We start from the raw sequence: 25929 nt of genomic DNA, 5'->3' as shown, positions 1-25929 counted from the left end.
ATGGAACCTTTCTGGATTTCATCTGTATAATAAAGGGGGTTAGAGTAGATATTTTATAAAGTATCTTCAAATTCTAGCATCCCATGTTTTCTGTGATTTCAGAAATAAAAGGTTCTGCATTTCCTTCTCAAACACCCACATGCCAAAGCCTCATTCCAACCTGAATTTCTTTTCTCTTCTGATGAAAAGCTTTTGTACATCGCTATATATGCTTATAGCATTACAAGAACTGCTTAAGGTTTTAAAATCCTACTGCAATCAGCCTGTACAGGCAAGGAATTAAATACTAAGAATGCCTTTTCTGTCTCTGATTACTATGACCCTGAGTGATGTCTCCCCCCACCCACCCACCCACTTTTGCTACTGGGCTTGCGCAAGTATACCTGCTGTTCAAAGACCATCTGAAATTACCTCTAAGAAGGAACTGCTTTGAGAATCAGGCTTATAATTAAACAGTAATTGAAGTTTCCTGTGGTTTTATGCATGGGTCTTATCTAATGCTTAAGTAGATAAACTGCATGGCTTAAAAGTCAGAATGGAATTAGATGCTCCTACAAGTGAGCAGAGGTCTTTGTTCAGCAATGGTGCTTCTTTAAAATCCAACCTGGTTTCCAGCACTTTTGTCACAGCACCTACACGACAATGACATCAGTCTACCCTGCAGAAGCGACTGTCAGAGAACCATGGAATGATAGAGCTGAAATGGACCTCAGCGAGCTCCTCATCCAAAGTCCTTGTTTCACAAGAAAATAAAACCCAGGGAGGTAAAATTGATTTGCCTCAGGTCACAGATAGAAGAGGAGAAGATCAGGGATTTAGGAGGTAAGACTATGATGACTTGGGTGACTTACTGGATGCAGGTTGTTAGGGAAAGAAAGGAATGGAGGACAATTACAAACTTCTCAGTTGGGGTCAAATGAGAAAGAGCAAGTTTGAAGGAAATCCAATGAGCTCAGTTGGGGTCATGTTGAGTTTGAGGTGTCTGTGTGCCATACAGACAGCTATCAAGCAGAAAATTAGATATTACAAATCTGAAACTGAAGAAAAAAGACAAAGTTAAAGAGAGAAATTTAGGAGTCAGCATCCTCCCACTCGGTGTTTAAAACTATTATAAAGCAGGAAAAGAAATCAGGAAAAGGGAGCAACAGGAGTATAACCAGCAGAATACTGACATCTAAGGGTTTTATTAAAAATAAAAATAAATAAAATAAAGAAGAGTTTACAAAATAGTTTACAAGAGTGGCCAGAGAATAGGAGGGAAACTGGGATAGAATGGTGTTGGTAAAGGCAGGGCAAGAGAAGGTTTCAAGAAGGGGGACGTGCTCTGTAACTGTGGCCCACGCACTGCTAGCTGCCCCCCCCCCATTCATTCTCCTCGTTTTCCTTGCTAACAAAATCCTGATTGTTTTTCAGAGTGGCAATAAACCTGGTCAAAAATTAAACCATGATTTCCCAGGCTCCTTTGCATCTAGAGGTTGCCCATATGACATCCCTCTGGCCAACTAGATATAACCAGATGTATATCTACTTGGTGAGAATGTCAAGAAAACAATTATTTTCCTGATATAAAGTTTGATATAAAGTTTGATATCCTGATATAAATGGTCAAACTGCTGGCATCTCACTTTTACCCTTTGCCTTTTCCCCTTTCTTTCTCCCAAGATAATGATTCTATGTCCAGAAATACAGCAGCTATCTAATGAGCATGAATACAAAGGACACACACACACACACACACACACACAATAGATGATATGGAAAATCAGATCTACTCAGTTGAATGAGTGAGAAATGTGGGAATCAACCTTGATTCCTACCCTCTTACTGCCTTTGATCCAAGATCCTTGACTCTACCCTTAAATATCCTTCAAATTCACTTTCTTCTAACCACCCCTAGTCTCTGCATTGTTCAGGCCCATATCATGCCTTGCCCAGCTGACTGAACTGTCCTCCTAGAAGGTCTTCCTGCTTCCACTCTTACCCCCTGCAACCTGTCCTCTAATCTTCTGTCACCAAGTCAACAAAATGGAATGCTTTTGTGTTGATCCCTGCTGAAAATATTTCCATGGCTCTCATTGCCTAGTGGATAAAATCAAAGGTGCTTAGCCCCACAGTTAGGCTCTCTATGATTTGGCTCATGCCTTATGTTGATTATGACATACTATGCAAATATATAGTGGTTCACAACCACTTCGTGAACAAGGACCACTTACCAAGCATTGTGCTTTATATTTATTTAGTTCTCATAATGCTTTCCCACACATTTGATAGTACCATTCTCATTTTGCAGATGGGTCAACTGACTCTCAGAAAGGTTAGGTCACTTGCCCAAGAACACATAGCTTGTTTAAGCAGGGCAAGGTCTGGATGTGAAAGCTCTTTCAAAGTCCTTTCCACTGCAGTGCCTTGACATGAAAGAATGTACACTCCTCTCCTTCCTGTTCCTCACTATTCCTCATCTACCTTAAATGGACAGCCTTGTTGAAGAAAAACAGTCTTGCCCCTCGGGCCAAAGGAATCTATCCCCCACTGCGGTGGGAAGAAAACAGGTTCTTCACACCAGCTTCGGCAAGGGAAGAGAGAATCGCCCAAAGCTAGAGCTGTATGGTGAGCTGGTGGGCCTGACTCTCCCATTCAAGGCTCTGCCTTCTCCTCCTCCTAGGTGGGGGTCCGGCGCGAAGTGCAAGGATGGGGATCCGGGTCAGAGAGCCCTTCTCCTTTGACCTAGCCGGCCTGGCTGGCGCCACCACAGTGTTGGAGTAGGATCCCGTCTCCAAGGCCACCCCCTCCAGAGTCCGGAGCTGGAAGACCAGGGGGGAAGGACTCTGGTGACTCCCCAAAGTCTCAAGCAAGACCTGACACCCACTCCTCACCACTATCTCAGCCTGGGAGCCGGTCCTGTGGGCTCTGGCAGCGCAGCCTACTCTGCCGCCGGAGCGGTTTTGCACACACCGCTGCCGCCCAGCGCCCGGACCCAGAGCAGTCGGCCAGCAGCGGGACCCTGGAGCAGTGCAGCCCTCTGAGCCCCGAGAGTCTCGCGGTTGAGAAACCCGCGGTCAGAGAACCCCCTGGGAGCTCTGCTATCAGTCGGGTCGGATCACCCAGATTTGTAACTGGAGAAAGGTCCAGGTCCCCGAGGGCCATGTCCAGCTAGCACCCTCTGGCCCTCGGACCTGAACTCGGAGTCCAGGCTGTCCCGTTGGGCAAATCGTCCCGAGTTCCGCTCTCCCGCCAGCCGCAGACTCGCACCCCCAGACCCTCCCCAGGCACGGAGGCAGTTGCTGCCGTACTGCTCAGCCCTCCTAGGCAGCGGCGGAACGATCCCCAGCTGCTCCCAGCACCCCGACTTGACCCTGGGCAACCTCTTCTGCCCGGGTGGCTCTCCCCGGGGTCTGAACCCCTCGCGCCCCCGCGCGTCCGTCTTTGTTTCTGAGCTTGCTCTGAAAGTGATGTAACGAGGCCAGGCTCGCGCGCTGCTTTCCCTCTTTCCCAGACTTAAGTCCTTCCTCCCTCCAGCACCAGAGCCCAGCGCTGGGCTGTGCCTCCACTCCACTCCCAGAGCTCTGGAGACCGACGGGCGCTGTTGAGAAAGAGGCGCTCCCACGTCCCACCTCCTGGATGCAGAGTCAGTGGGGAAAGCGAGGCTTTCCTTCCAGAAACAAGGGAGAGAGCCGAGGGGACAGCTGTTGTGGAGGTTTCTAAGGAGACTCAGACTGGCTTCTTTCCCTGCTCCTGGGAGACGGCAGGAAACCTCAGGTACCTCAGTGACCCCAGTCGGTGGATGTTTATATGAAAGAGACAGAGGCAGTAAGAGAGAGAGAGAGAGAAACAGAGGAAGAAACAGAGACCCAGAGACCGTGATTGACAGACAAGTGGAGAGAGACGAGTAAGAGAGCTAGAGAGTTGGTGGGTGGGAAACTGACTTCGGTTTTCTTTTTTCTTTTTTTTTTTTTTTTTTTTAACCCAGTGTGGTTTTGCTTCTGACAGAAGAGAGAACTGCTGCTCCCTAGCCAGCAAGCAGCCCCCAATCTGGATGGAGTGAAAGATGCGGCCTGATGACATAAACCCGAGGACTGGGCTGGTGGTGGCCCTGGTCAGTGTCTTTCTGGTCTTTGGCTTCATGTTCACCGTCTCTGGGATGAAAGGAGAGACGCTGGGAAACATCCCCCTCCTGGCCATCGGGCCAGCCATCTGCCTACCAGGCATCGCAGCCATTGCCCTGGCCAGGAAAACCGAGGGATGCACCAAGTGGCCTGAAAATGAGCTGCTGTGGGTCCGCAAGTTGCCCTGCTTCCGGAAACCCAAGGACAAGGATGTGGTGGAACTGCTGAGGACCCCTTCAGATCTGGAGTCAGGCAAGGGAAGCTCAGATGAGCTGGCTAAGAAGGCGGGCCTCAGGGGGAAGCCCCCCTGCCAGGGGCAGACAGAGGTGCCTGTGGCCAGTTCCATCACCACCCCCACACCCACGGAAGGAGAACGCCAGAGCCTGGTCCAGAGCGGGCATCAGGAGGAGGCATCCAGATACCTGGATGGTTACTGTCCCTCAGGCAGTTCCCTTGCCTACAGTGGCTTGGATGCCAAGTGCTCAGCCTGGGACAGATCTGATTGCCCGGAGCCTGAGGACAGCATCTTCTTTGTGCCCCAGGACAGTATCATCGTTTGCTCCTACAAGCAGAACAGTCCCTATGACAGATACTGTTGTTACATCAATCAGAGCCAAGGCAGGTGGGATCACGAGACAATAGTCTAAGCTTTGCATACAAGAGTCGCTGTGTTGATAGAAACGTGACTACATTCAGCTTCTAGGGGAAGGAAACTGCCCTGCTCCAACAGCCTTCAAACTGTTAGAAATTGACTTGGTATGTGATGGGTGTGCAAGCTTCGGGTGCCTGAAAGCCATGTAAATAGGCATGTTGGGGACACATTTTAGGGAAGGGTGATGAGGGTTAAGGACACTGGAAGAGGCAGTGGGTAGGAGAAGAAGCAGTTCCAATTGCTTTTTAACAATTAAACCATGTTGGATGTTTTGTAAAATAACCCAGAAAGTGCTACTCAGCACCTGCTAAAATCAAGATAAACCTAGAGTGGGCTGCAGATATCAGGCATGAAATGATACATGGGCTTGCCATAGGGAAACTGACCTGCTTTCAGTCTGAATAAATTGAAAGACAAAACAATTTAGTGCTTCATTGTATGAAATGATTTTTATCTGGTGAAAGCTTTTCACACTTATGATTTGCTGAAAGAAAAAAAAGTCAAGATAGAAAAGCTACTCCCTCCATAGGTAGGATGGTTTTTGGAGAAAGGGGAGTTAAAGGCAGTTGAATTATGTAATTGAGTTTTATATTATCCTCTGACAAGATCAGAGATTTCAAATAAAGTAAAGTAAGTGTGACCAGCTAGGTAAAAAACTAACATTTTTAGATGGCTATGTTCCTTCTTAAACTCTTCGTTTAAATTGATTTACTGGGTCTTTATCTTAAGTGTTTTTTAATATTTACTATCATTCATGTATAATTTCCTCATCAGGTACAAAATGACTTGATGTAATATTTTCATAGATTAGAATTTGTGTTCATCAAGTCAAAATTGGTTTTATATATGTATACAAGTATCTTTAACATTTCTGGGAGTTCTGGTAATAACTATTCCTATATGCCTTTTAAAATCTGAAAACTATGAAGTCAGTACATTAGTCTTGAACTTTATGCAGAATTTACATAAAATGTAATGGCTAAACTTCTGGAAGTGTCATTATTTGTACATTTATTCAACATTCCCAAAGACTATAAATGCCAATGAAACGAGTTAATCTACTAGATTTAACTAAAGCTCAGTTTTTATTAAGTTCACCTAATCAGTGAGCATTGCATGACAGGGTCTGTTTTATTTCATACTTAATCTTTTGCTGCTGAGGGAAAAAGGCACAATGGGATCCTAAAATGTATTTCCTATTTCACTTGCTTAATTGTAATAGACAAGAGGGCAATCAGCCAAAATACCATTTAGTCCCTGTTGAAGAGAAATATTGAATTATATAGAGAAATCATGGTATATTTCATCTTGCAGATCAAAATATTTTGCATCCTTTAAAGAATGATGATTTATTTTCAATGATCAAATAGTTTCAGCCACTTTCTCCCAAAGGGAATTGAGGACAAAAATTCTAGCCATACCCCTTTTGTATATTTCAGGTCCAGTTCTGCCAAGTCTTTAAGTGCAGCAATCATTCAGTCTTAAGAACCATGCCCTTAAAAATCACAATTTCCAAACCAAGTTCAACATCAAAAGAGTATGATTTTTTTTTAGTAGGGCTTAAATGTCAGAAAATGAGATGTGTGATCCTAAGCAAATTTTATCTTCTTGTACCTCAGTTCTCACTCTTCAGAAATCAGGGAGGAGTGGGACCGACTTACACTAGAGTATGTCTATCGTTCATTCCCAGTTTGAATATTCTATGGCATCATGTCAACGACACTTTATATAATGCCAGGGAATGAGATACAGCAAAATGCATGCCAAAGTTAATGCAATTCATGATAAAAATTATATGACATGGATTGAATTCTTACTACTACTCAAAAGAATTTTGTAGATATGTGAAAGCAGATTTGTTTTATTGCCAAATATTATTTATTCAACAAATACATTTCTGGGAATAAAATGAAGATGTTAATTAAGGATAAAATTTTTTTGATATCGGTATAGCCCCCAAATAATCCAATAAATGCAATAAATGTAATTTACTTTGGATTTGGCATGGAGGGAAAATAGTTTCCTAGAATCACAATACCTCTTAATAATTCTAGGGCATTTAAAAGATGAAAATCATGTTTCAATGAAGGTAAAAATTATTGGATAACTCTTTTAGGAATAAAAGCTTCTAATTTGAACAACAACAAAAAAAACCCTTCTAATCTGCTTGCCATTTGTGGACCTCTTCAGAGATGAAGAGATAGCAAGACAGCAGAGAGAGATATTCACAAAGACTCAGCAAATCCTATACAGGGTCTGAAAAGAGATGCTTGTAGTGTTAGGTATGGTTTAAGGTGTGGAAAAGTTACTTTTTGATTTCTTGGAATCAGCTCAAACCCCTTGATATTATATACACACATACACACACACACTCCAATGTCCAAATCCAAAGTTAATTACTAGTTTAGAAATCTAAGATATTTTATCACATTTTCAAGTTCTATTTCAGAAGATACTTACTTCGGTCTTCTTCCATCCACCTACTTAAGATACTTAAGGTATCTAAATATGCTCTTGAGGGAATTTTCTGCAGTGCTAAAATAATGGTTTGCAAATGTTGACTGGGTGGCTTAACTCTGACCAGAAAGAATAAAATACGTGATTGTGTGTGTGAATTTTTTTTAACATCTTACATTAGGTAACGCCCTCCTAATATAAAGCAAGGTAGCCTAGTGCCCCAAATCAACACTCATTAAGTAGTATTCAGGGGAAAGCAGCCATTCTGTTGAACAGAGGTGGAAGAGAAGGAAAACAAGATGAGAAAAGTGTCTGAGCTTGTTAGAGGAAAACAGCAGCTCATTCTAGTCAACAGTTTTAGCAAATTGTTAATATTAACGTAATAGACAGGAAGACTATTCCCTGTATCCAGTAAGAGCTTTCAGACAGACATAAATCAAAGTAGGCACTAGTTATTTTTTTACTTGCTATTAATCCAAATAGTCATTTCAACTTGATTTTAAATAGGCATTTTATTTTTGAAATTATTTCTATTGACTTTTTCTTGTTCAATATTCCTATCTATTATGCTCATGAGTTCTTTTTCCAAACTGCTTCTTGATTTTTTTTTAAAGATTTTATTTATTTATTTGAGAGACAGAGAATGAGAGACAGAGAGCACAAGAGGGAAGAGGGTCAGAGGGAGAAGCAGACCCCCCGCTCAGCAGGGAGCCTGATGTGGGACTCGATCCCAGGATTCCGGGATCATGACCTGAGCCGAAGGCAGTTGCTTAACCAACTGAGCCACCCAGGCGCCCTGCTTCTTGATTTTAAAGTGTAAATTCAGCCAAGATACCCAAGCTAGAACATATTTAGACAACTGTTTCAAGATTTAGTTTCTATTACAATCATGGCAAACAAAATCCAGATATAGTTAAGTTCAGACTCTCTTCCAATCAGGTCCTTTGGAAATGTTTTCAATACTCTACTCATCAGGTCCTTTGGAAATGTTTTCAGTACTCTAGGTCTTAATACCCACTGAGCTGGCACAGGTAGGGAAAGAAGACTCATTCTTTTAAATGCTTTTCCCTTTTGTAATATCCAACCTCTGTTTATTTATTAATATCTCCACTCTGCACCTATAGCATCATTTACTTGGTAAATTCACTGTTATTATTAATTTATAACATTAAAGAAAATTGTTTGAAAATCCACAGCCCCACTATCCTAACAGAACTACTGTATTTCCATTTTAGCATATCATCCTCAAGGACTCCCCCACATACACCTTAAATATTATAATTGTGTGGTTTTCTTCTCCTTTTATTTATATGCTAAGTATGTGTTCATGTTTCTATGCAGTGTTCCCGATTACCATTTAACAATTGTGTAATATGCCATTTTTGAGAAGTACCGTAATTTAACACGCCATTTTTTTTTATCATGTCATTCTTTATTGCTAGCCAGATAACATGTTTTATGGATGGTTTTGTATGTTTTTTTTCTATTGTTGGTAACACAGCTACATTATTTGTCATTTGCCCAAAGAGGTGAATATTTACAATCAAAAAGCTGTCTCCTTATAGATGAGAGTAAGGGGGCAGAGATGTGTAAATGGATCAAACACTTGACATTATTGGTTTTCTCTTGATTCATGGGCAAGACATAGGGTAAGAGACAAAATAATGCTTCTACAAAAAGGTCCCCCCTTTGGGACCAGAGCCAGTATTTTTAAGAATAAGATGAGATGGGGCCTATATTTTTAAGAGTAAGAGGGAACATTTCCCCAGTTAAGATACCACTAGTGTATATCTCAAAATCAGTTTACAGTGGTGTCAGTCTTCAAGAGCATAATGTTGAACAAGGAAAATGAAAAATAGATGTAGACAAAAATTACTTTTCAATATTTCAAAAGCACTTTCTTAAAGTATCTCATCATTTATTTTATAATATATTTAATATGTATATATATTATTACCTATTAGTGACTTACAAATGAACTGGAATTTCAGGAATTCAACAGACTCTACCCATGAGTTTTCTGTTTCTTCCTCAACGGAAAAATGAACTGAAGATGGAATTATGGACAAATGCTTGGCTTAACCAGATATCTCAATAAAGAACTGAATTCCATTCAGCCTCTTGTCCAGATAACATGAAATCATGTAAACACCACTGAGTCATGTCCTTGATTTCTCACCACCTACCACAGGCTCCTCACTCCACGAACACCCCAAAGAAAGAAGTTTATACATGACGCTGTCCAGATACAAATAGGTAGACATTGATATCAGATCTCCACAATCTTTTGCAAATTATTTCTGGGCCTGACCCTTCTTAGAGATCCTTTCTTTGTCTTTCCCTTTATTCCTCCTCCTGATTGCATGTTACAGTCTACAGACCTGGTATCCTCAATGACAGCACAAGGCTTTACATGTTTTATCCATAACAAGGTACAGTGATACAGAATGCGCCAGTTACAAAACAGGGCATAAAACTATTAAAACGTCTCTTTGACAAATCTATCCCAAGAAAGTTAAATATAACAAGTATCTTTGCAATTCATCACTTTCTTTCTCTTTATGGTAATAAATGATTATATATGAGACAATCCCTCAGTCTGAGGCCAGACCACATTTGTTTAGAAAAAATAGGCTTTTGAACATCAACTGCCTGTAATTCAACATGAAAAGTATGGACATACCTTCTCTGTGAGCGGTTAGACCATCAGACCAACTCATAAAGGCCCGCCTGCCCCTGTGCTCTTCCCCCTACCTCCCATCCTCTGCAGCATCTTCTTGGCTGTGCCCTGATTGTGCCCTGCAGCTCACTACCCTGAGCCTTCGCCCCATCATTTTCTCTGCCTCACATGTCCACCCTGTCTTCACCCCTCTGCTGGTTAAGGCCCTAATATCCTTCAGGAGGCAGCTGCCACATCAGTCTTCTAGATTTTCCCCCTCAGAACTAATAATACTTCTACTATTCTCTGGCCTGACAACACCTCCACCATTATCATCACACACATTAGCTGAGGGTGTGTCTGTCTCTCTAACCGCAGTGTGAGCTCTTTGAGGGCAGGGGCCACGTTTTATTCATCCCACCACTGCACACCCTCCCACACACACTTTGCCCTTCTCTGTGAAAACTCTAAATTGCACCACTTGGTCACTCTCACGGCCTTCCTTCTTCCTCTTTCTCGCAGGAAAAAAATATCTACCTTCTTGATTTGAACTAAATTAAATAGAATATAGTCAGCAAAAATGCGGGTTAAAATAGGCTTCTGTGGGTTGGGACCCTAACTTTTATTTAGCATATTGTTTCTTCGGGGAAACCACATCTTACATAACAAGGAGAAGAAAGAAATAAACCATTCCAGAATATTTTCTCCTCCCTCCATGATTGACCTAACTCCTACTCCCTGCCTCCCTCCATGAGTCAGTGACCATATACACATGCAACAAGAATTGGTGGTTCTAGAAGCACTTGACAGCCAAGCTTCTGAATTCCTAACTAGAAAGAAGGTAAATCAGTGTACTTAGGTTAACCCTGTAAGTAGGTCAACAGAATATAATTTGCCAGCCTGGCTATTGTCCTATTATGCTTCCATCCAATGATGCTAAACAGGACTTTCCAGGCCACCCAGGTATTCCCTCAGGACGCTCTCAGGGGGCTGAGTGGCAGACCCTCACTCTCTCAGCCCCAGTGAAGCTTTTCTTCTCCACAAAGTCTGTGAGATGCTCAGAGACTGGTTTGTGGTTCAGAGAAGGCTCTGGCTTATTCTGGAGCAAGATGATGGCATTGCTCAGCAATTCTCCTGAGTAGTATTTGAGGCCAGTCTTAATAAACTTCAGGCTCATGTAACTGGTCCTGTAAATTTCCTAAATTATCTGACTGAGTGAAAGTGGCATTTAATTTGAGTAACTCTTTTTCTTGACCTTGGCAACTATCAGGTTCTCCTTCAACAATAGCAAGAAGGACCTCATCTGAGTATGGGTGGGGAAGGGGATAGCAAAGGGAGAATGTGTCCGTATGGAATTGTCAGCACAGGGAGAAGAGCCAACAATCCCTCATTAAGCCAGTCACTGTTGTGGCCTCCTCCCCTGACATCACCACTTCTTGTCTCAAACTTAGTAGCAAATGCTAGAAAATGGACTGAGAGGACAAACCAAACAGAAACATGTTTTAAAACTGAAAAGCGTAAAAGGAAAATGCTAGAGAATTTTGATACATTTTTTTAAATGGCTAAGAAAAGAAATACAAACAATTTAAGTGTATTCTAATAAGGGCAAAAATTAGCTAAAACTATCCTGCTGGACAGAGTCAAAAGGAATATAAAATAGCATCCAATAAATAATCAAACTCATTTAAAAATTACTCAATAGACTAGTACAATCAAAACTAGAAAGTTAAAGGAGTACAAGTGAATACTTTTAGCTAAAGTATTCAAAATTAAATCTTTTTAAATTCACTAAAAATGTCCCACTGAAAAAACAGGGTGTGAGATATGAGCAGCAATACTGAGACTGGGACTAAGAGCCCATTGACCTATGGCTGACAGAGGCAAAGACAAACAAGGAACGAAGCTGGGCTTAGCTCTCCTCTCTTGAGTCCCCCAAAGCAGGCCCTTACCCTTCAGGTAGCAAAACTACAGAGTCCAGAACTGTTGCTCCCCCACAAGCCTGAGGTCCCTCCAAAGCTCACCTCTCACCCTCCTGTGTTAGAATAGAGGCCAGCAGCTAAAATGTTGAGAGGCAGTGTGCAATCATGGCCTTATGGAGGTCCTAACACAGGAGAAGTGTCACTGCCTACACCTTTGTCAGCCTTGCCTGGTCTCTGTCCTCTTCATCCCCCTGTTTCCACAAGCAGCACAACGTCCATTCCTTCACTCCACAAGTCCTGGTTAAGCAGTGCATATGTGCTGGGTATTGTGCTGGCCTGAGATGTCACAGTGAACAGAACAGACCAGGCTCCTGTCTTCATGGAGCTCACAGCCTAGCACAGGGTGTCAATGGCTGAGGTGAGGATGTTATGAGGATGTACACTTGGCAGGAGCACCTAGCCCTCACCTTATTGGGGGAGGGTGGTGAGCAGGGAAAGTGGCTAAAGGGTTCTACCAATTCCACAGTGTGTAGAGGTAGTGGGGAGAGTTTCCCCACACACCCAAGCAGTTCTCCAACACCAGCTAGGCATCCCATAATTCAACTCAATTCTGATACCGTCTACCTGGAGATACCATCAGATTTCACAGGGCTCAATCGTACAAGACTGCCCCTCCCACTTCAGATGCCAGTTGCAAGTCCAAGTGTCACCTGTGCTTCTAACAGGCTACATATTAAAGGTTCCAGGGGCGCCAGGGTGGCTCAGTTGTTAAGCATCTGCCTTCCACTCCAGTTGAGATCCCGGGGTCCTGGGATCTAGCCTGGCAAAGGGCTCCCTGCTCAGCAGGGGGGTCTGCTCCTCCCTCCCCCTCTTCCCCTCCCCCAACCCATACTCTCCCTCTCTCAAATAAATAAATAAAATCTTTTAAATAAATAAATAAATAAATAAATAAATAAATAAATAAATAAGCGTTCCAACAACCCTCTCCTCAGCTTTGATTAATTTGCTAGAGTGGCTTAGAGAACTCAGAGAAATCTTTTACTCACTAGATTACTGGTTTATTATTAAAGGATATAATTCAGGAACAGCCCAGTAGAAGAGATGCATAAAGCAAGGTATAGAAAAAGGGCAGAGAGATTCCATACCCTCTCAGATCATGCCACTCTTACTGAATCTCCACCTGTTCACCAACCCAGAAATTCTCCGGTCCATTCTTTTGGGGTTTTATGGAAGCTTCACCACATAGGCATGATTGATTAAGTGACTGGCCATTGGTGATTGACTCAATCGCCAGCCCCTCTCCCCTCCCCAGAGGTCAGAGGGTGAGACTGAAAGTTCCAATCCTCTAATCACAAAGTTGATTCCCCTGGCAACCAGCCCCCATCTGGTGATCCAGGGGCTTTCCAAAAGTCACCTCATTGACATAACAAAAGGCATCTTTATGGTGGTCATCACTTAGGAAATTTCTACAATTTTAGGAGCTCTATGCAAGAAACTGGACAAAGACCAAATACGCATTCCTTCATATAAATCACAATATCACAGAGTCATGGGGGAAAATGTCTGAATGAGACCTGAAAAATGCATAGGAAGTAGCTGACTAAAGAGGGGAGAAACAGTGTTCCAAGCCAAGAAAACAGTGTTTATGAAGGCCAAGAAGGAAGAGGAAAGCATGACACATGTTTATTTGGAAGAAATGGAAAAAAAAAAAAATTCATTAGATGGCTGGAGAGGGGGCCAGGTAGAGAAGGGCCAGGCAATGGCTTAGGCCTCTCCCCACCACTACATTTAGGCTTTGTTACACAGAAAAAGAAGGCCTGGCCACCCTGCTCGTCTCCAGCACAACCATAAGGAAGGAAGATTAGACTCATCTTGACTAGGGTTTGCAGGTTTAACCAAATTCTACTTTAAGGAGAATTGATTCAATAAGCAAGTGCTTGATCTGGTTGCATTTCAGGGCAAGGTTCCTTTCACTTGGAGACAAATAACTAATCAAACTAAGCAGTCCACCTTTCAAACATTTGTTTTGCTCTTACATGCACTAAAATAATTTGGAGCTCTTAAGTGAAAATACCTGATATAAACAGCTTCTAAAATCACCATTTCTGGGATACTTATCATTATTACAGACAGGTTGGCATATGGAAAGACTTTTTTCCATCATCGAGTACCCAACAATGATTGTGACATTAACCAGATTTACATCTCTACGGTTAACATTTTCTGTGTTTCAAAATGTCCCTAATATTTCTTCCTTACTTCAGCTGCTTGGAACTCAGGTCCCTTGTACAGACATATCTATCCCTGCACAGATACATCTATCATTCTCAAAGAGTGTCCCATGTCCGTTAGTTCCTTGTTAGGTGAATATATGCTACACAATAAAAGGTTTTAATACTCAAATAAGTTTGAGAATTGCTGGTTAAACCAAGATAAACATTTTTTTTTTTACAGTCTGTATCCCCAACACTCAGAACAGGACCTTGTACAAAGTGGGCACCAAATAAGTACTTGTTGAATTAGTGAATGTAGAATTCCATAAAGCCATATATTCACATGCTCTGTGACATATAAGAAGGGAACTGAGTGTGCAGCATTCCATGGGGCTTCCCTTAGGACTAGCATTGAAAAATCTTGCCCTAATCTTTAAATCTAGAAGCACACTAATCATGACAAAGAAGACAAATTTCCAGAAATCAAAACGAAGAGACAAAGGAAAGGGAGGGAAGTTACATAATCCCCAGAATTACTTCTAACAGACTACTCTTCCCTCAGCAGGGACAATTTGGGTGATCAGGGTAAGGATGTATCTGCCAGACATTTTGCCTCCAGATGCTAATTTCCCAGGTGTCCAGTTTGGCTCAAAAAAGGTTGCCATGGGCAAGCCTCACGGGTCCCCTCCCTCTTTGGGAGCTTTGTACTATCACTCAAACTATCGCTCAATAAACTTTGCTTTGCTGCCCACCAAAAAAAAAAAAAAAAAAACGGTTGCCAGGTCCTGCCTTGAACTCAGAAATTAAATAGATCCTAGATACCAGATATCGGTGAGGAATGTTTATAAGAGTTCTAAGAAGCTTTATGATGCAGAAGTAATGTGTTATGGAACCAGAAACCCATGGGAAATTGGAATCCCCGCCTTCCCTAGTCCCAGCCCCATAAGACCAGCATTCTCAGTCTCATCTAAGACCTGAGCAAGTATCATCAAGGTAGTCCAGTGGTTCTCAAACTCTAGCATACATCAGAATCACCAAAGGGCCTGTTAAAATACGGATTGCTGGAACTTACCTCCAGAGTTTCTGATTCAGTAGAATTTACATTTCTGTGAAATTCTCAGGTGATGTCAATGGTGCTGGTTCCTGGTTGCTTCCTCACCACTACATGTGCTATCAACTGGTTTTTACAGCCACAAGTCTGGTATAGACCCATAGGTCCAGCCATGTAGTAGCATTTGGATCTAATAACTGGTACATAATAGGCACTCAGTAAATAATTTGATTAAATTAATAAATAATTGTTTGTCTAATCCCTAAGATTAGAATCTACTTTGGGAAAGTGTACCCCACCTCCCCTGATGAAACTGGAGCCCAGTCCTTTATCCCCACTTGCTCAACTGGGATCATGACCCTCTCTGCCTACCTCCAGACCTTACAGGGACCATGTGCCCGAAAGAAAGACCTTTTGACTAGTGACAAGGGATATGACAGAGTCCAAGTGAGATAGGCCCTTTTTGGACCATGGGATTTAGACTCCTGGCCTGCCTGGTAAAAGCCAACTCCATCATGATCCAGTCTGTCCCAACCATTCCTGGGTTGATTCCTCTCCTTGCCAGGCCACTTCTGAGCTCCCCAGCCAGATGCTGGCTGAAGATTCACAGCTATTTTGGGACATACGGCAGGTATCTGAACCAGGTTCCAATGATGACTTCGAAATAGAGACTTCACTAGAGATCTTGAATGCTTTCCCCATCAGCCAGAATAAACAGTGGTTTACTTTATTATTTTCTTTTGTACTATTTTAACCATGCTGTGAGTGCACAGACAGCAATGGCTAATTTCATTCTTCCCTGCCTGTAACTCACATATGTGAAGTGTGTAGAAAAGAAAATCATACTATGCCCCAGGAAGAGCAATATATTTGGGCTTTGATAGATGATGGGAAAAGTAAATTCCAAGAATAAAGATTTTTCCAAGAAATTCAGAAACAAAAATTAAAATCTATTGTTCATCAATATCCCAACATTTTAATATTCTCCACAATCCCACATCACTGAGGAAGTGCAGGTAACTGCCTATGTATAGACACCTGATAGAAGAATGACCCATCTGTGCTAAACCACAGCCTTCCCACTCCTTTTCTGATGCAGCTTCTACCACTGTTTCCCTTGGAAACCAAAGAAGCAGCTGCCTGCAAAAAACATCTCTCTCCCTCCTCACTCATCAGTCCAAAGGACTAGCAGCTTGTTTTCTTGCTCACTGAAAACATCTGATGTTGGAGGATGGCATGCATGTGGGGGACAATACAAAAGATATTACCACAGTGGGTCAGACATATTGTATATTCTACCTACTATTCTTTCTTAGGTGGTTTCATGTTCCTCTTCATTTTATGTACTGCACCATCAATTTCTTCTCTGTGTTGTAATGATTTGTGTACACAAACCTTCTCTACTAGATCCTAGTTACTTAAAGTCTAGGAAGAACATAATCTTCTGTTCAGCATTCACTACATATTGATTAATATGTTATAATAATATCATATAATTAATGTAATATGATTATAACCCAATGATGAAAGTTTTAGTATCCACTGATGATTCTTGCCTGAATTAAGTATTACTATAATGGCTTATAAATATTCATTTTTCTTCACTATTCTACTTTTATCAATTGGAATTCTACTCTAAGAAAGAACTTTTCCTTCTCCTCCATTTATTTGTTGACTTACTCATTTATAAACAAATATGGAGGGGTACCTGGGTGGCTCAGTCAGTTGAGCATCTGCCTTCGGCTCAGGTCATGATCCCAGAGTCCTGGGATCAAGACCCACATCAGGGTCCTTGCTCAATGGGGAGCCTGCTTCTCCCTCTCCCTCTACCTGCCACTCTCTCTCTGTCAAATAAATAAAAATCTTTAAAAAAAAAAAAATGTGGACTCATGGATTATTATTTTATGCCATGAGTTATAACCCATTTCTATCAATTTTTAATGATGACATTGTCATGGATTATTATTTTATTCATGGGTTATAATCTGTTACTATCACTCTTGAAAGCTCAAATTGTCCTAGATTTGGCCAGAGGGAAGTCTTTGAAGCTTGCTTCTGTCCTTTGACATGTCTCCATCTTGCTTTTAACACTACTTTCTATCACAAGATGTTTCAATAAAACACTTATTATTTACAAAAAGAGAAACAGTAATTTTATAGCAGATAAACCTGGTAGACATCAGCTCAACCAGTGTTCAAAGTTAATATCACCAGTAATGGTGCCTCCTGATACCATGCAGTGAGAAGGACACATCATCACTTTGATGGTATTTCTGCCAAAAAATGAATAACCTCAATCTAATCATGAGACATCAGAAAAATCCATTAAGGGACATTCTACAAAAGAACTGGCCTGTACTCTTCAAAAATGTCAAGGTCATAAAAGACAAAGACTAAGAAATGGTCTTGGATTAAAAGAGACTACAGACATGATACTAAATGCAATGTGTGATCTTGGATGGAATACTGAATCAGAGGGAAAAGAGAGCTATTAAATATTATTGGGAAAATTGGAAAAATTTTAATAAAGTTTGGAAATAACAGTTTTATATCAATGTTAAGTTTCTGATTTTTGATCATTGCATTATGGTCATACAAAAGAATGTTTTCATTCTTAGGGATTTAGAAACTGAAGTCTTAGGGGGGAAGGAGTCTCATGTCTGCTCCTTACTCCCAAAAGGTTCAGAAGAATGATAAGACGAAAGTGATAACCTGGTTGAAGGGTACATGGGGAAGTGGGTGAAAGTATACGGGCATTTTTTTGTGCTGCTCTTGCAACTTTTCCATAAGCTTGAAACTATTTCAAAACTAAAAGTTACAAAAACTGAGCTGCATAAAAGTTATTTATACTTCACTACATTCTTAGAGGATTAAAGGCAATTTATAACCCTTTCTAAGCAACAAGATTTTTTCAATTAACTGTCTTCAGCTGAGTTCCCCTAGAAGCAGACACTGAGCCAAGTATTTGAGTACAAGTAGTTGATCTGGGACATGATCCTAAAAAGCATCTTGCCTTGCAAGAAATGTTAAAAGAAGTTCTCCAGAGGGAAAGAAAATGATTAGGATCTTGGTCAGGTACTTGGATGTACATAAAAGGTACTTGGATCTACATAAAGAAAGGAAGAGCATTAGAGAAGGAATAAATAAAGATAAAATAAAAACTTCTTTTTCTTACTCTTAATTGATCTAACAAATAACAATTTGTTTAAAATAATAATAATACCAGGGCATCTGGGTGGCTTAGTCGGTTGAGGATCTGACTCTTGATCCAGCTCAGGTCTGGATCTCACGGTTGTGAGTTCAAGCCCTATCAAAAACAACAACAATGGAGACGCCTGGGTGTCTCAGTCAGTTAAGCATCTGCCTTCGGCTCAGGTCATGATCCCAGGGTCCTGGGATTAAGTCCCACATTGGGCTCCTTGTTCAGCAGGGAGCCTGCTTCTACCTCTGCCTGCTTTTACCTCTGCCTGCTTCTCCCTCTGCCTGCTGCTCCCCCTGCTTGTGCTGTCTCTCTCTCTGACAAATAAATAAATAAAATCCTTTAAAAAAAATCCAACAACAACAACAATAACAATAATGCCAACAATGTACTTGATGATTATAACTCATGTTTAAATAAAATGAATGACAGCAATGATACAAAGGACAGGAGAGAGAAATTAGGAATATTTTGTTATTTTGTTATAAGGTACTTGCACTGCTAGTGAAGTAGTATAATGTTATTGGAAAGTAGACTTGGATAAGCTGTAAATGTGTATTGCAAACATTAGGGCAACCACTACAAAAGGTTTTTTTAAAAAAGTATAACCAATATGCTAATAAGAGAAAAGAGAAAAAATGGAATCATATAAGATGCTCAATTAAGGGCGCCTGGGTGGCTCAGTTGGTTAAGCGACTGCCTTCGGCTCAGGTCATGATGCTGGAGTCCCGGGATCGAGTCCCGCATCGGGCTTCCTGCTCAGCAGGGAGTCTGCTTCTCCCTCTGACCCTCCTCCCTCTCATATGCTCTCTCTCTCTCTCATTCTCGCTCTCTCAAATAAATAAATAAAATCTTTAAAAAAAAAAAAAAAAAAAGATGCTCAATTAAAACCATAGATGGCAGAGAAAGAATGGAAGACAAAATTAGGAACAAAGAACAAGAGCAACAAATAGAAAACAGTAACAAATATGGTAGAAATTAATCCAACTATATCAATGACCACTTTAAACAATGGTCTAAACACACCAATTAAAAGACAGAGATAGTCAAAGTGGATCAAAAAATAAGACTCAACCATATGCTATCTATAAAAAAAAATCCACTATAAATACAAAGTAGATTAAAAGTAAAGAAATGGAGAAAGATACACCATGCTAACACTAATCAAAAGAAAGCTGGAGTAACTATATTAATTTCAGACAGAGCAGATTTCAGAGCAAAGAAAATTTTCAGGGATAAAGAGAGTGCTATGAATTGAATTGTGTCCCCCCAAATTCATATGTTGAATCCCCATTCCCCAATATGACCAGATTTGGAGATAGGGTTTATAAGGAGGGAAATAAGGTTCAATGAAGTCATAATGGTGGGTCACTGATAAGATAGGATTAGTATCCTTCTAAGAAGAGGCACCAGAGAGCTTGTTCTCTCTTTCTCCAAGTGTGCTCAAAGAAGTGAGCAAGTGAGCACCCAGTGAGATGGCAGTAACCTACAAATCAGGAAGAGAGGCCCCACCAGAAACTGACCATGCTGGCACCCTTATCTCAGACTCCCAGCATTAAAACTGTGAGAAAATAAATGTCTGTTGTTTAAGCCAACTGGTCTATGGTATTTTGTTATGGCAGCTCATACTAAGACAGAGAGACATTCCATAATGATAAAGGGATCAACCCACCAAGAAGCTATGACAACCTTTGATGTGTATGCACCAAACAACATAGTGTCAAAATACATGAGTTAAAAGCTAATAGAACTGCAAGGAGAAATAGTTGGAGACATCAATACCCTTCTATCAAAAATGGGCAGATCCAGCAAGGAGAAAATATCAGATGTGAAAGAAGGGATATCACTATAGATCCCATGAGCATTAAGAGAATAATAAAGGAATACTACAAACAACTCTATGCTTACAAATTTGATAACTTGGATGAAAAGTACCAATTCCTTGAAAAACACAATTTGCCAAAACTCACATAAGAAGAAAACAGACAATCTAAATGGGCCAATACCTACTAAAGAAATTGAATCAATGATTAATAACCTTCCAAAACTGAAAGCACCAGACCCATATGGGTTCAATGATAAGTTCTTCCCAACATTTAGGAAAGGAATTATACCAATTCTCCACAATCTCTTTCTGAAGATAGAAGCAGAGGGAATTTTTCCTAAATCATTCTATGACTCACAATTACTCTAATACCAAAACCAGAGAAAGACTTCAAAAGGAAAGAAAACTATAGACCAATATCTTTCATGAACATAGGTGCAAAAATCCTTGACAAAATATTAGCAAATCTAATCCAACAATGTATAAAAAGAATTGCACAACACAACCAAGTGGGATTTACCCTAGGTATGCATGGTTGCTTCAACATTCAAAAAGCAATTAATGTAATCCTTCATATCAACAAGCTAAAGGAGAAAAATCAGATGATCTTATTAAAAGATGCAGAAAAAGCATCCGACAAAATCCAACATCCATTCATGATAAACATTCCAAGCAAACAGGAAATAGAGGGTAACTTCCTCAGCTTGATAAAGAACACTTACAAATAATCTACAGCTAACATCATATAACTAACATCTCACTGTCATTAGCAGTTAGAAACTAGAAACTTTCACGCTAAAATCAGGAAAAAGGCAGGGATATTCTGTCCTCTTGTACCACTCCTTTTCAACATTGTCCTAGCTAATGCAGTAAGACAAGAAAAGGAAATAAAAGGTATACTGATTGAAAAGGAAGAAATATTACTCTCTTTGCTCACAGATGACACAGTTGTCTATGCAGAAAATCTAAAAGAATTGACAAAAAAGCTGGAACAATTATAGCCAGACTGCAGGATACAAAGTTAACCTATAAAAGTACATCACTTTCCTATATACTAACAATGAACAAGTGGAATTAAAAACACAATGCCATTTGCATTAACACCTCCAAGAATGAAATACTTAGATACAAATCTAACAAAATATGTATAAGATCTATATGACAAAAACTACACAACTCTGATGAAAGAAACCAAAGAACTAAATAAATGGAGAGATATTCCATGTTCACGGATAAGAAGTCTCAATACTATCAAAATATCATTTCTTCCCAATTTGATTTACAGATTCAGTACAATACCAATCAAAATACCAGCAAGTTATTTTGTGACTATTGGCATACTGACTCTATATGGAGAGGCAATAATGCCAGAATAGCCAACACAGTGTTGAAGAATAAAATCAGAGGACTCACACTACTTGACTTCAAGAATTACTATAATGCTATAGTAATCAAGGCAGCATAGTATTGGCAAACACACACACACACACACACACAGATCAATGGAACAGAAGACAGCCCAGAAATAGATCCTCATAAATATAGTCAACTGATCTCTGATGAAGGAGCAAAGGCAATACAAGGGAGAAAAGACAGTCTTTTCAACAAAAGGTGCTGGAACAATTAGACATCCACATGCAAAAAAGAAAAAAAAAAAAAGAATCTAAGCACAGATCTTATACCCTTCACAAAAATCAACTCAGAATGGATCATAGACCTAAATGTAAAATGCAGAACTAAAAAACTCCTAGAAAATAATATAGAAGAATCTCTAAGTGACCTCGGGTATGGTGATAACTTTTTTGATTGAACACCAAAAGCACAACCCATGAAAGAAATAATTGATAAGCTGGATTTCATTAAAATTTAAAACCTCAGGGCACCTGGGTGGCTCAATCAGTTGGGTGTCCAACTCTTGATTTCAGCTCAAGTCATGATCTTCAGGGTTGTGAGATCAAGCCCCGCATCGGGCTTCAAGCTGAGTGTGGAGCCTGCTTAAGATTCTCTCTCTCCCTCTCCCTCTGCCCCGCTCCCCTCCCCTCCCCGCGACCACTTGTGTCTGTGTGTGCATGCTCACTCTCTCTCTCTTTCTCTTAAAAAAAATTTTTTTTAAACCTCTGCTCTGGGGTACCTGGGTGGCTCAGTCAGTTAAGCATCTATCTTCAGCTCAGGTCATGATCCCAGGGTCCTGGGATGGAGTCCCATATTGGGCTCCATCCTCAGCAAGGAGTCTGCTTCTCCCTCTACACCTCCCCTCTGCTTGTGCTCTCTCTCTCTCATGCTCTCTCTCTCAAATAAATAAATAAAACCTTTAAAAAAAGTTTTTTTTAAATAAAACCTCTGGGGCGCCTGGGTGGCTCAGTTGGTTAAGCGACTGCCTTCGGCTCAGGTCATGATCCTGGAGTCCTGGGATCGAGTCCCGCATCGGGCTCCCTGCTCAGCAGGGAGTCTGCTTCTCCCTCTCCCGCTCCCCCCTCTTGTGCTCTCTCTCTCTCTCTCTCTCTCTCTCTCAAATAAATAAATAAAATCTTTAAAAAAAAAATAAATAAATAAAATAAAATAAAATAAAATAAAACCTCTGCTCTACTAAAAACACTATCAAAATAATGAGAAGACAAGCCACAGACTGGAAGAAAACATTTGCATAAGACATATCTGATAAAGGATTGTTGCCCAAAATATACAAGGAACGCTTAAAACTCAACAACAAGAACACAAACAACCCAGTTTTTAAAGGACCAAACAATAGGTACATACATGAAAAGATGCTCAACATCACTAATCATCAAGGAAATGCAAATCAAAACCACAATGAGATAGTACCTCACACCTGTTAAGATGGCTATTATCAAAAAGACAAGAGATAAGTGCTGGTGAGGATGTGAAGTAAAAGAAACCCTGGTGCACTGTTGGTGGGAATGTAAAATGGTGAGCCACTATGGTAAACAGTAGGGAGGCTCCTCAAAAAATTAAAAATAGAACTACCACATGATCCAGCAATATATCCAAAGGAAATGAAATTACTATCTCAAAGACATATCTTCACTCATGTGTTCATTGCAGCATTATTCACAATAGCCAAGACATGAAAGCAACCTAAGTGTCCATCAATGAGTAAATGGATTAAACACACATACAATGGAATATTATTCGGCCATCAAAAAAGAAGGAACTCCTCACCTGAGATAACATGGATGAACCTAGAGAGCATTATGCTAAATGAAATAAGTCAGAGAAAGACAAATACTGTATGATATCACTTACATGTAGAATCTAAAAGAACAAACTCACAGAAACAGAGTAGACTGGTAGGTACCAGATGCAAGGGTTGGGGAAAAAGGATAAAAATGGTCAAAAGGTACAAACTTCCAGTTATAAGATGAAACTTAAAAGTTTTCACCACAACCAAAAAAAAAAAGGTAACATGTGAGGTGATAGATATGTTCATTATCTTACTGTGGTAATGATTTTACAACATATACATATCAAATCATCAAGTTGTGCACCTTAAACTTACACAATGTTATATGTTAATTATATCTCAATAAAACTGGGAAACATTTTTTAAAATTTCTTAAATGGGGCCAAAGACCTTAACAGACACCTCACCAAAGAAGATATACAGATGGCAAATAACTATATGAAAAGATGCTCCATATCATGTCATTAGAAAAATGCAAATTAAGGCAATGAGATACCACTACATCCTCATTAAAAATCTAAAACAAAATCTAAAATGTTGACAACATCAAATGCTGAGAAGGGTGTGGAGCAATAGAAACTCTTATTTATTGCTGGTAGAAATTCAAAATGGTAGAGTCACTTTGGAAAATAGTTTGGGGATGTCTTATAAAACTCACATACTCTTACTATATCATACTCCTTGGTATTTACCCAAAAGAGTTGAAAATGTATGACCCAAAAACCTATGCACAAATGTTTGCAGCAATTTTATTTATATTTACCAAAACTTGGCAGCCACGATGTCCTCTAGTAGGTGAATGGATAAATAAACTGTGATACAACCAGACTACGGCATATTATTCAATGCTAAAAAGAAATGAGCTATCATACCATGAAAAGACATGGAAGAATCTTAAATGCACATCACTAAGTGAAAGAAGTCATTCTAAAAAGCTATATACTATATGATTCCAACTATACAACATTCTGGAGAAGGAAAACCTATGGAGATAGTAAAAAAAAAAAAAATCAGTCTTTGCTAGGGATTGGGGGGAGAAAGGGATGAATAGATAGAGCATAGAAGATTTTTAGGGCAGCGAAACTACTCTGTGTGATGCTTTAACGGTAGATACATGTCATTATACATTTGTCCAAACCCACAGAAGGTGTAACAGCAAAAGTGAACCCTAAGGTAAACCATGGATTCTGGGTAATAATAATGTATCAGTGTAGGTTCATCAACTATAACAAGTGTACCACTCTGGTGGGGGATGTTGATAATAGGGGAGGTTATGCATGTTTGGGGAGGAGATATATGAGAAATCTGTATACCTTCTGCTCAATTTTGCTGTGAACCTAAAACTGTTCTAAAAAATAAATTAATTAATCAATTCATTAATTAAAATAAAATAAAAAATAAAATCTATTTAAAAGGAAAAGGAAATTACTTTTTTTAGCTGAATGGAGATCGTTACAAAGCATTTCTGCCCTCTGAAAGCTAATAAGAATCCACACAACTTTAGAAGGTATATCCTACATAATGAGTTCTCAAGTTGGAATCCATGATCAAACTCCACAAAAATTGTGTGTGTGTGTGTGTGTGTGCATATATGCATGCATCTTTCCCCCTGGAAAAAATTCCAAAACTTTCATGCTTAATCACTTAATGCTTAATCACCATCCCCTTCCGAAAATCTTAAGGATCTCTGCCTATGACAGTCAGCTCTGAGTATGTGTTTCTGACACCTTCATCTCTTCCCCAGTGGCTGATATAGACAGCAAACAGTGCAGTCACAAGGTCTTTCACCCACCTCACCCAAGACATCAGCCTGTAGGTTGCCTGCCATGCCCAGAAGTCAGCTGATTATCCCCAACAGAAAATCAGTTCATATCCTCTCACAGGTGCTCTCCATCTAGAAATGGTCCCAGCAGAGGAAACATATTATGACACTCAAGAGCAGCATCTTCACAGTCTCATATATAGCCTATTGGACATTTTTCCCCCAGGAGAAAAGAGGAAGCAGAGAAAAATGTATAGCATATCCTCATAATTATCAATATTGTTACAGCTATCCCTGTCTCTCCTTAAACTGTTTGACTTTTCCATCCGGGTCTAACCTAAAACTATTTTTTTAACCCACATACCTCAATATACTTGTATGGTTTCCTCTTCCTGCTACAAAGTAAATATGGATTAAAGAAAATTTTGAGGGAAAATCTCTGTTCTCTCCCACTCCCTGCCTTAGTGGGCATCCACCTCTCTCCCCAACATGTGTCACCAGCCCTCCTAACCCCACAGCTCTGGGTCAACAGTTCCACCATTTGTTTTTCTAATCATATAGATTTGAAATTTCATTTATCTTGTTACCTCTCCATTCTCTTCATGCCTCCTCACTTGAATCCTCTCAATTTTCCCACCACAACAATTCTCACATCTGGTGATGAATTCCTTTCTCCTAGCCCTGGCCTGGCCCAGAGCACTCAACCCCAAAATGCTGACATTTGCCACCCCCATTAGTTTATCCTATCACTTGTCCTAACAATAATGATATTCCTCTTTTATTGAAAAATAAAATATTACATCATTCATGTGTATATCAATGGGGTGTGGGAACTTTAACACAATTCTGAGAGATGAGCGTTATCTTCCTTCTCAAAAGAGATGGAT

At 40.3% G+C, this 25929-nt stretch overlaps 1 protein-coding gene across 2 annotated transcripts; it reads left to right on the top strand.

The window, feature by feature from the left end:
- Positions 1 to 3240: 3240 nt before the first annotated feature.
- TMEM215 (transmembrane protein 215) lies at positions 3241 to 7844 on the top strand. 2 transcript variants are annotated; one of them, XM_032396834.1, is made up of 2 exons: positions 3241 to 3756; positions 3988 to 7844. In XM_032396834.1, exon 2 carries the CDS (start codon positions 4046 to 4048, stop codon positions 4748 to 4750), a length of 705 nt encoding a protein of 234 aa, XP_032252725.1. In that variant the 5' UTR covers positions 3241 to 3756; positions 3988 to 4045; the 3' UTR covers positions 4751 to 7844. The 2 variants fall into 2 exon arrangements, with proteins under 2 accessions (XP_032252725.1, XP_032252726.1); XM_032396835.1 differs by having other exon boundaries at positions 3241 to 3886.
- Positions 7845 to 25929: the final 18085 nt, after the last annotated feature.

Source organism: Phoca vitulina, unplaced genomic scaffold (genome assembly GCF_004348235.1).
Source record: "Phoca vitulina isolate PV1807 unplaced genomic scaffold, GSC_HSeal_1.0 scaffold94, whole genome shotgun sequence".
Taxonomy (NCBI): domain Eukaryota; kingdom Metazoa; phylum Chordata; class Mammalia; order Carnivora; family Phocidae; genus Phoca; species Phoca vitulina.
This window is presented reverse-complemented; position numbering and strand designations above follow the sequence as displayed.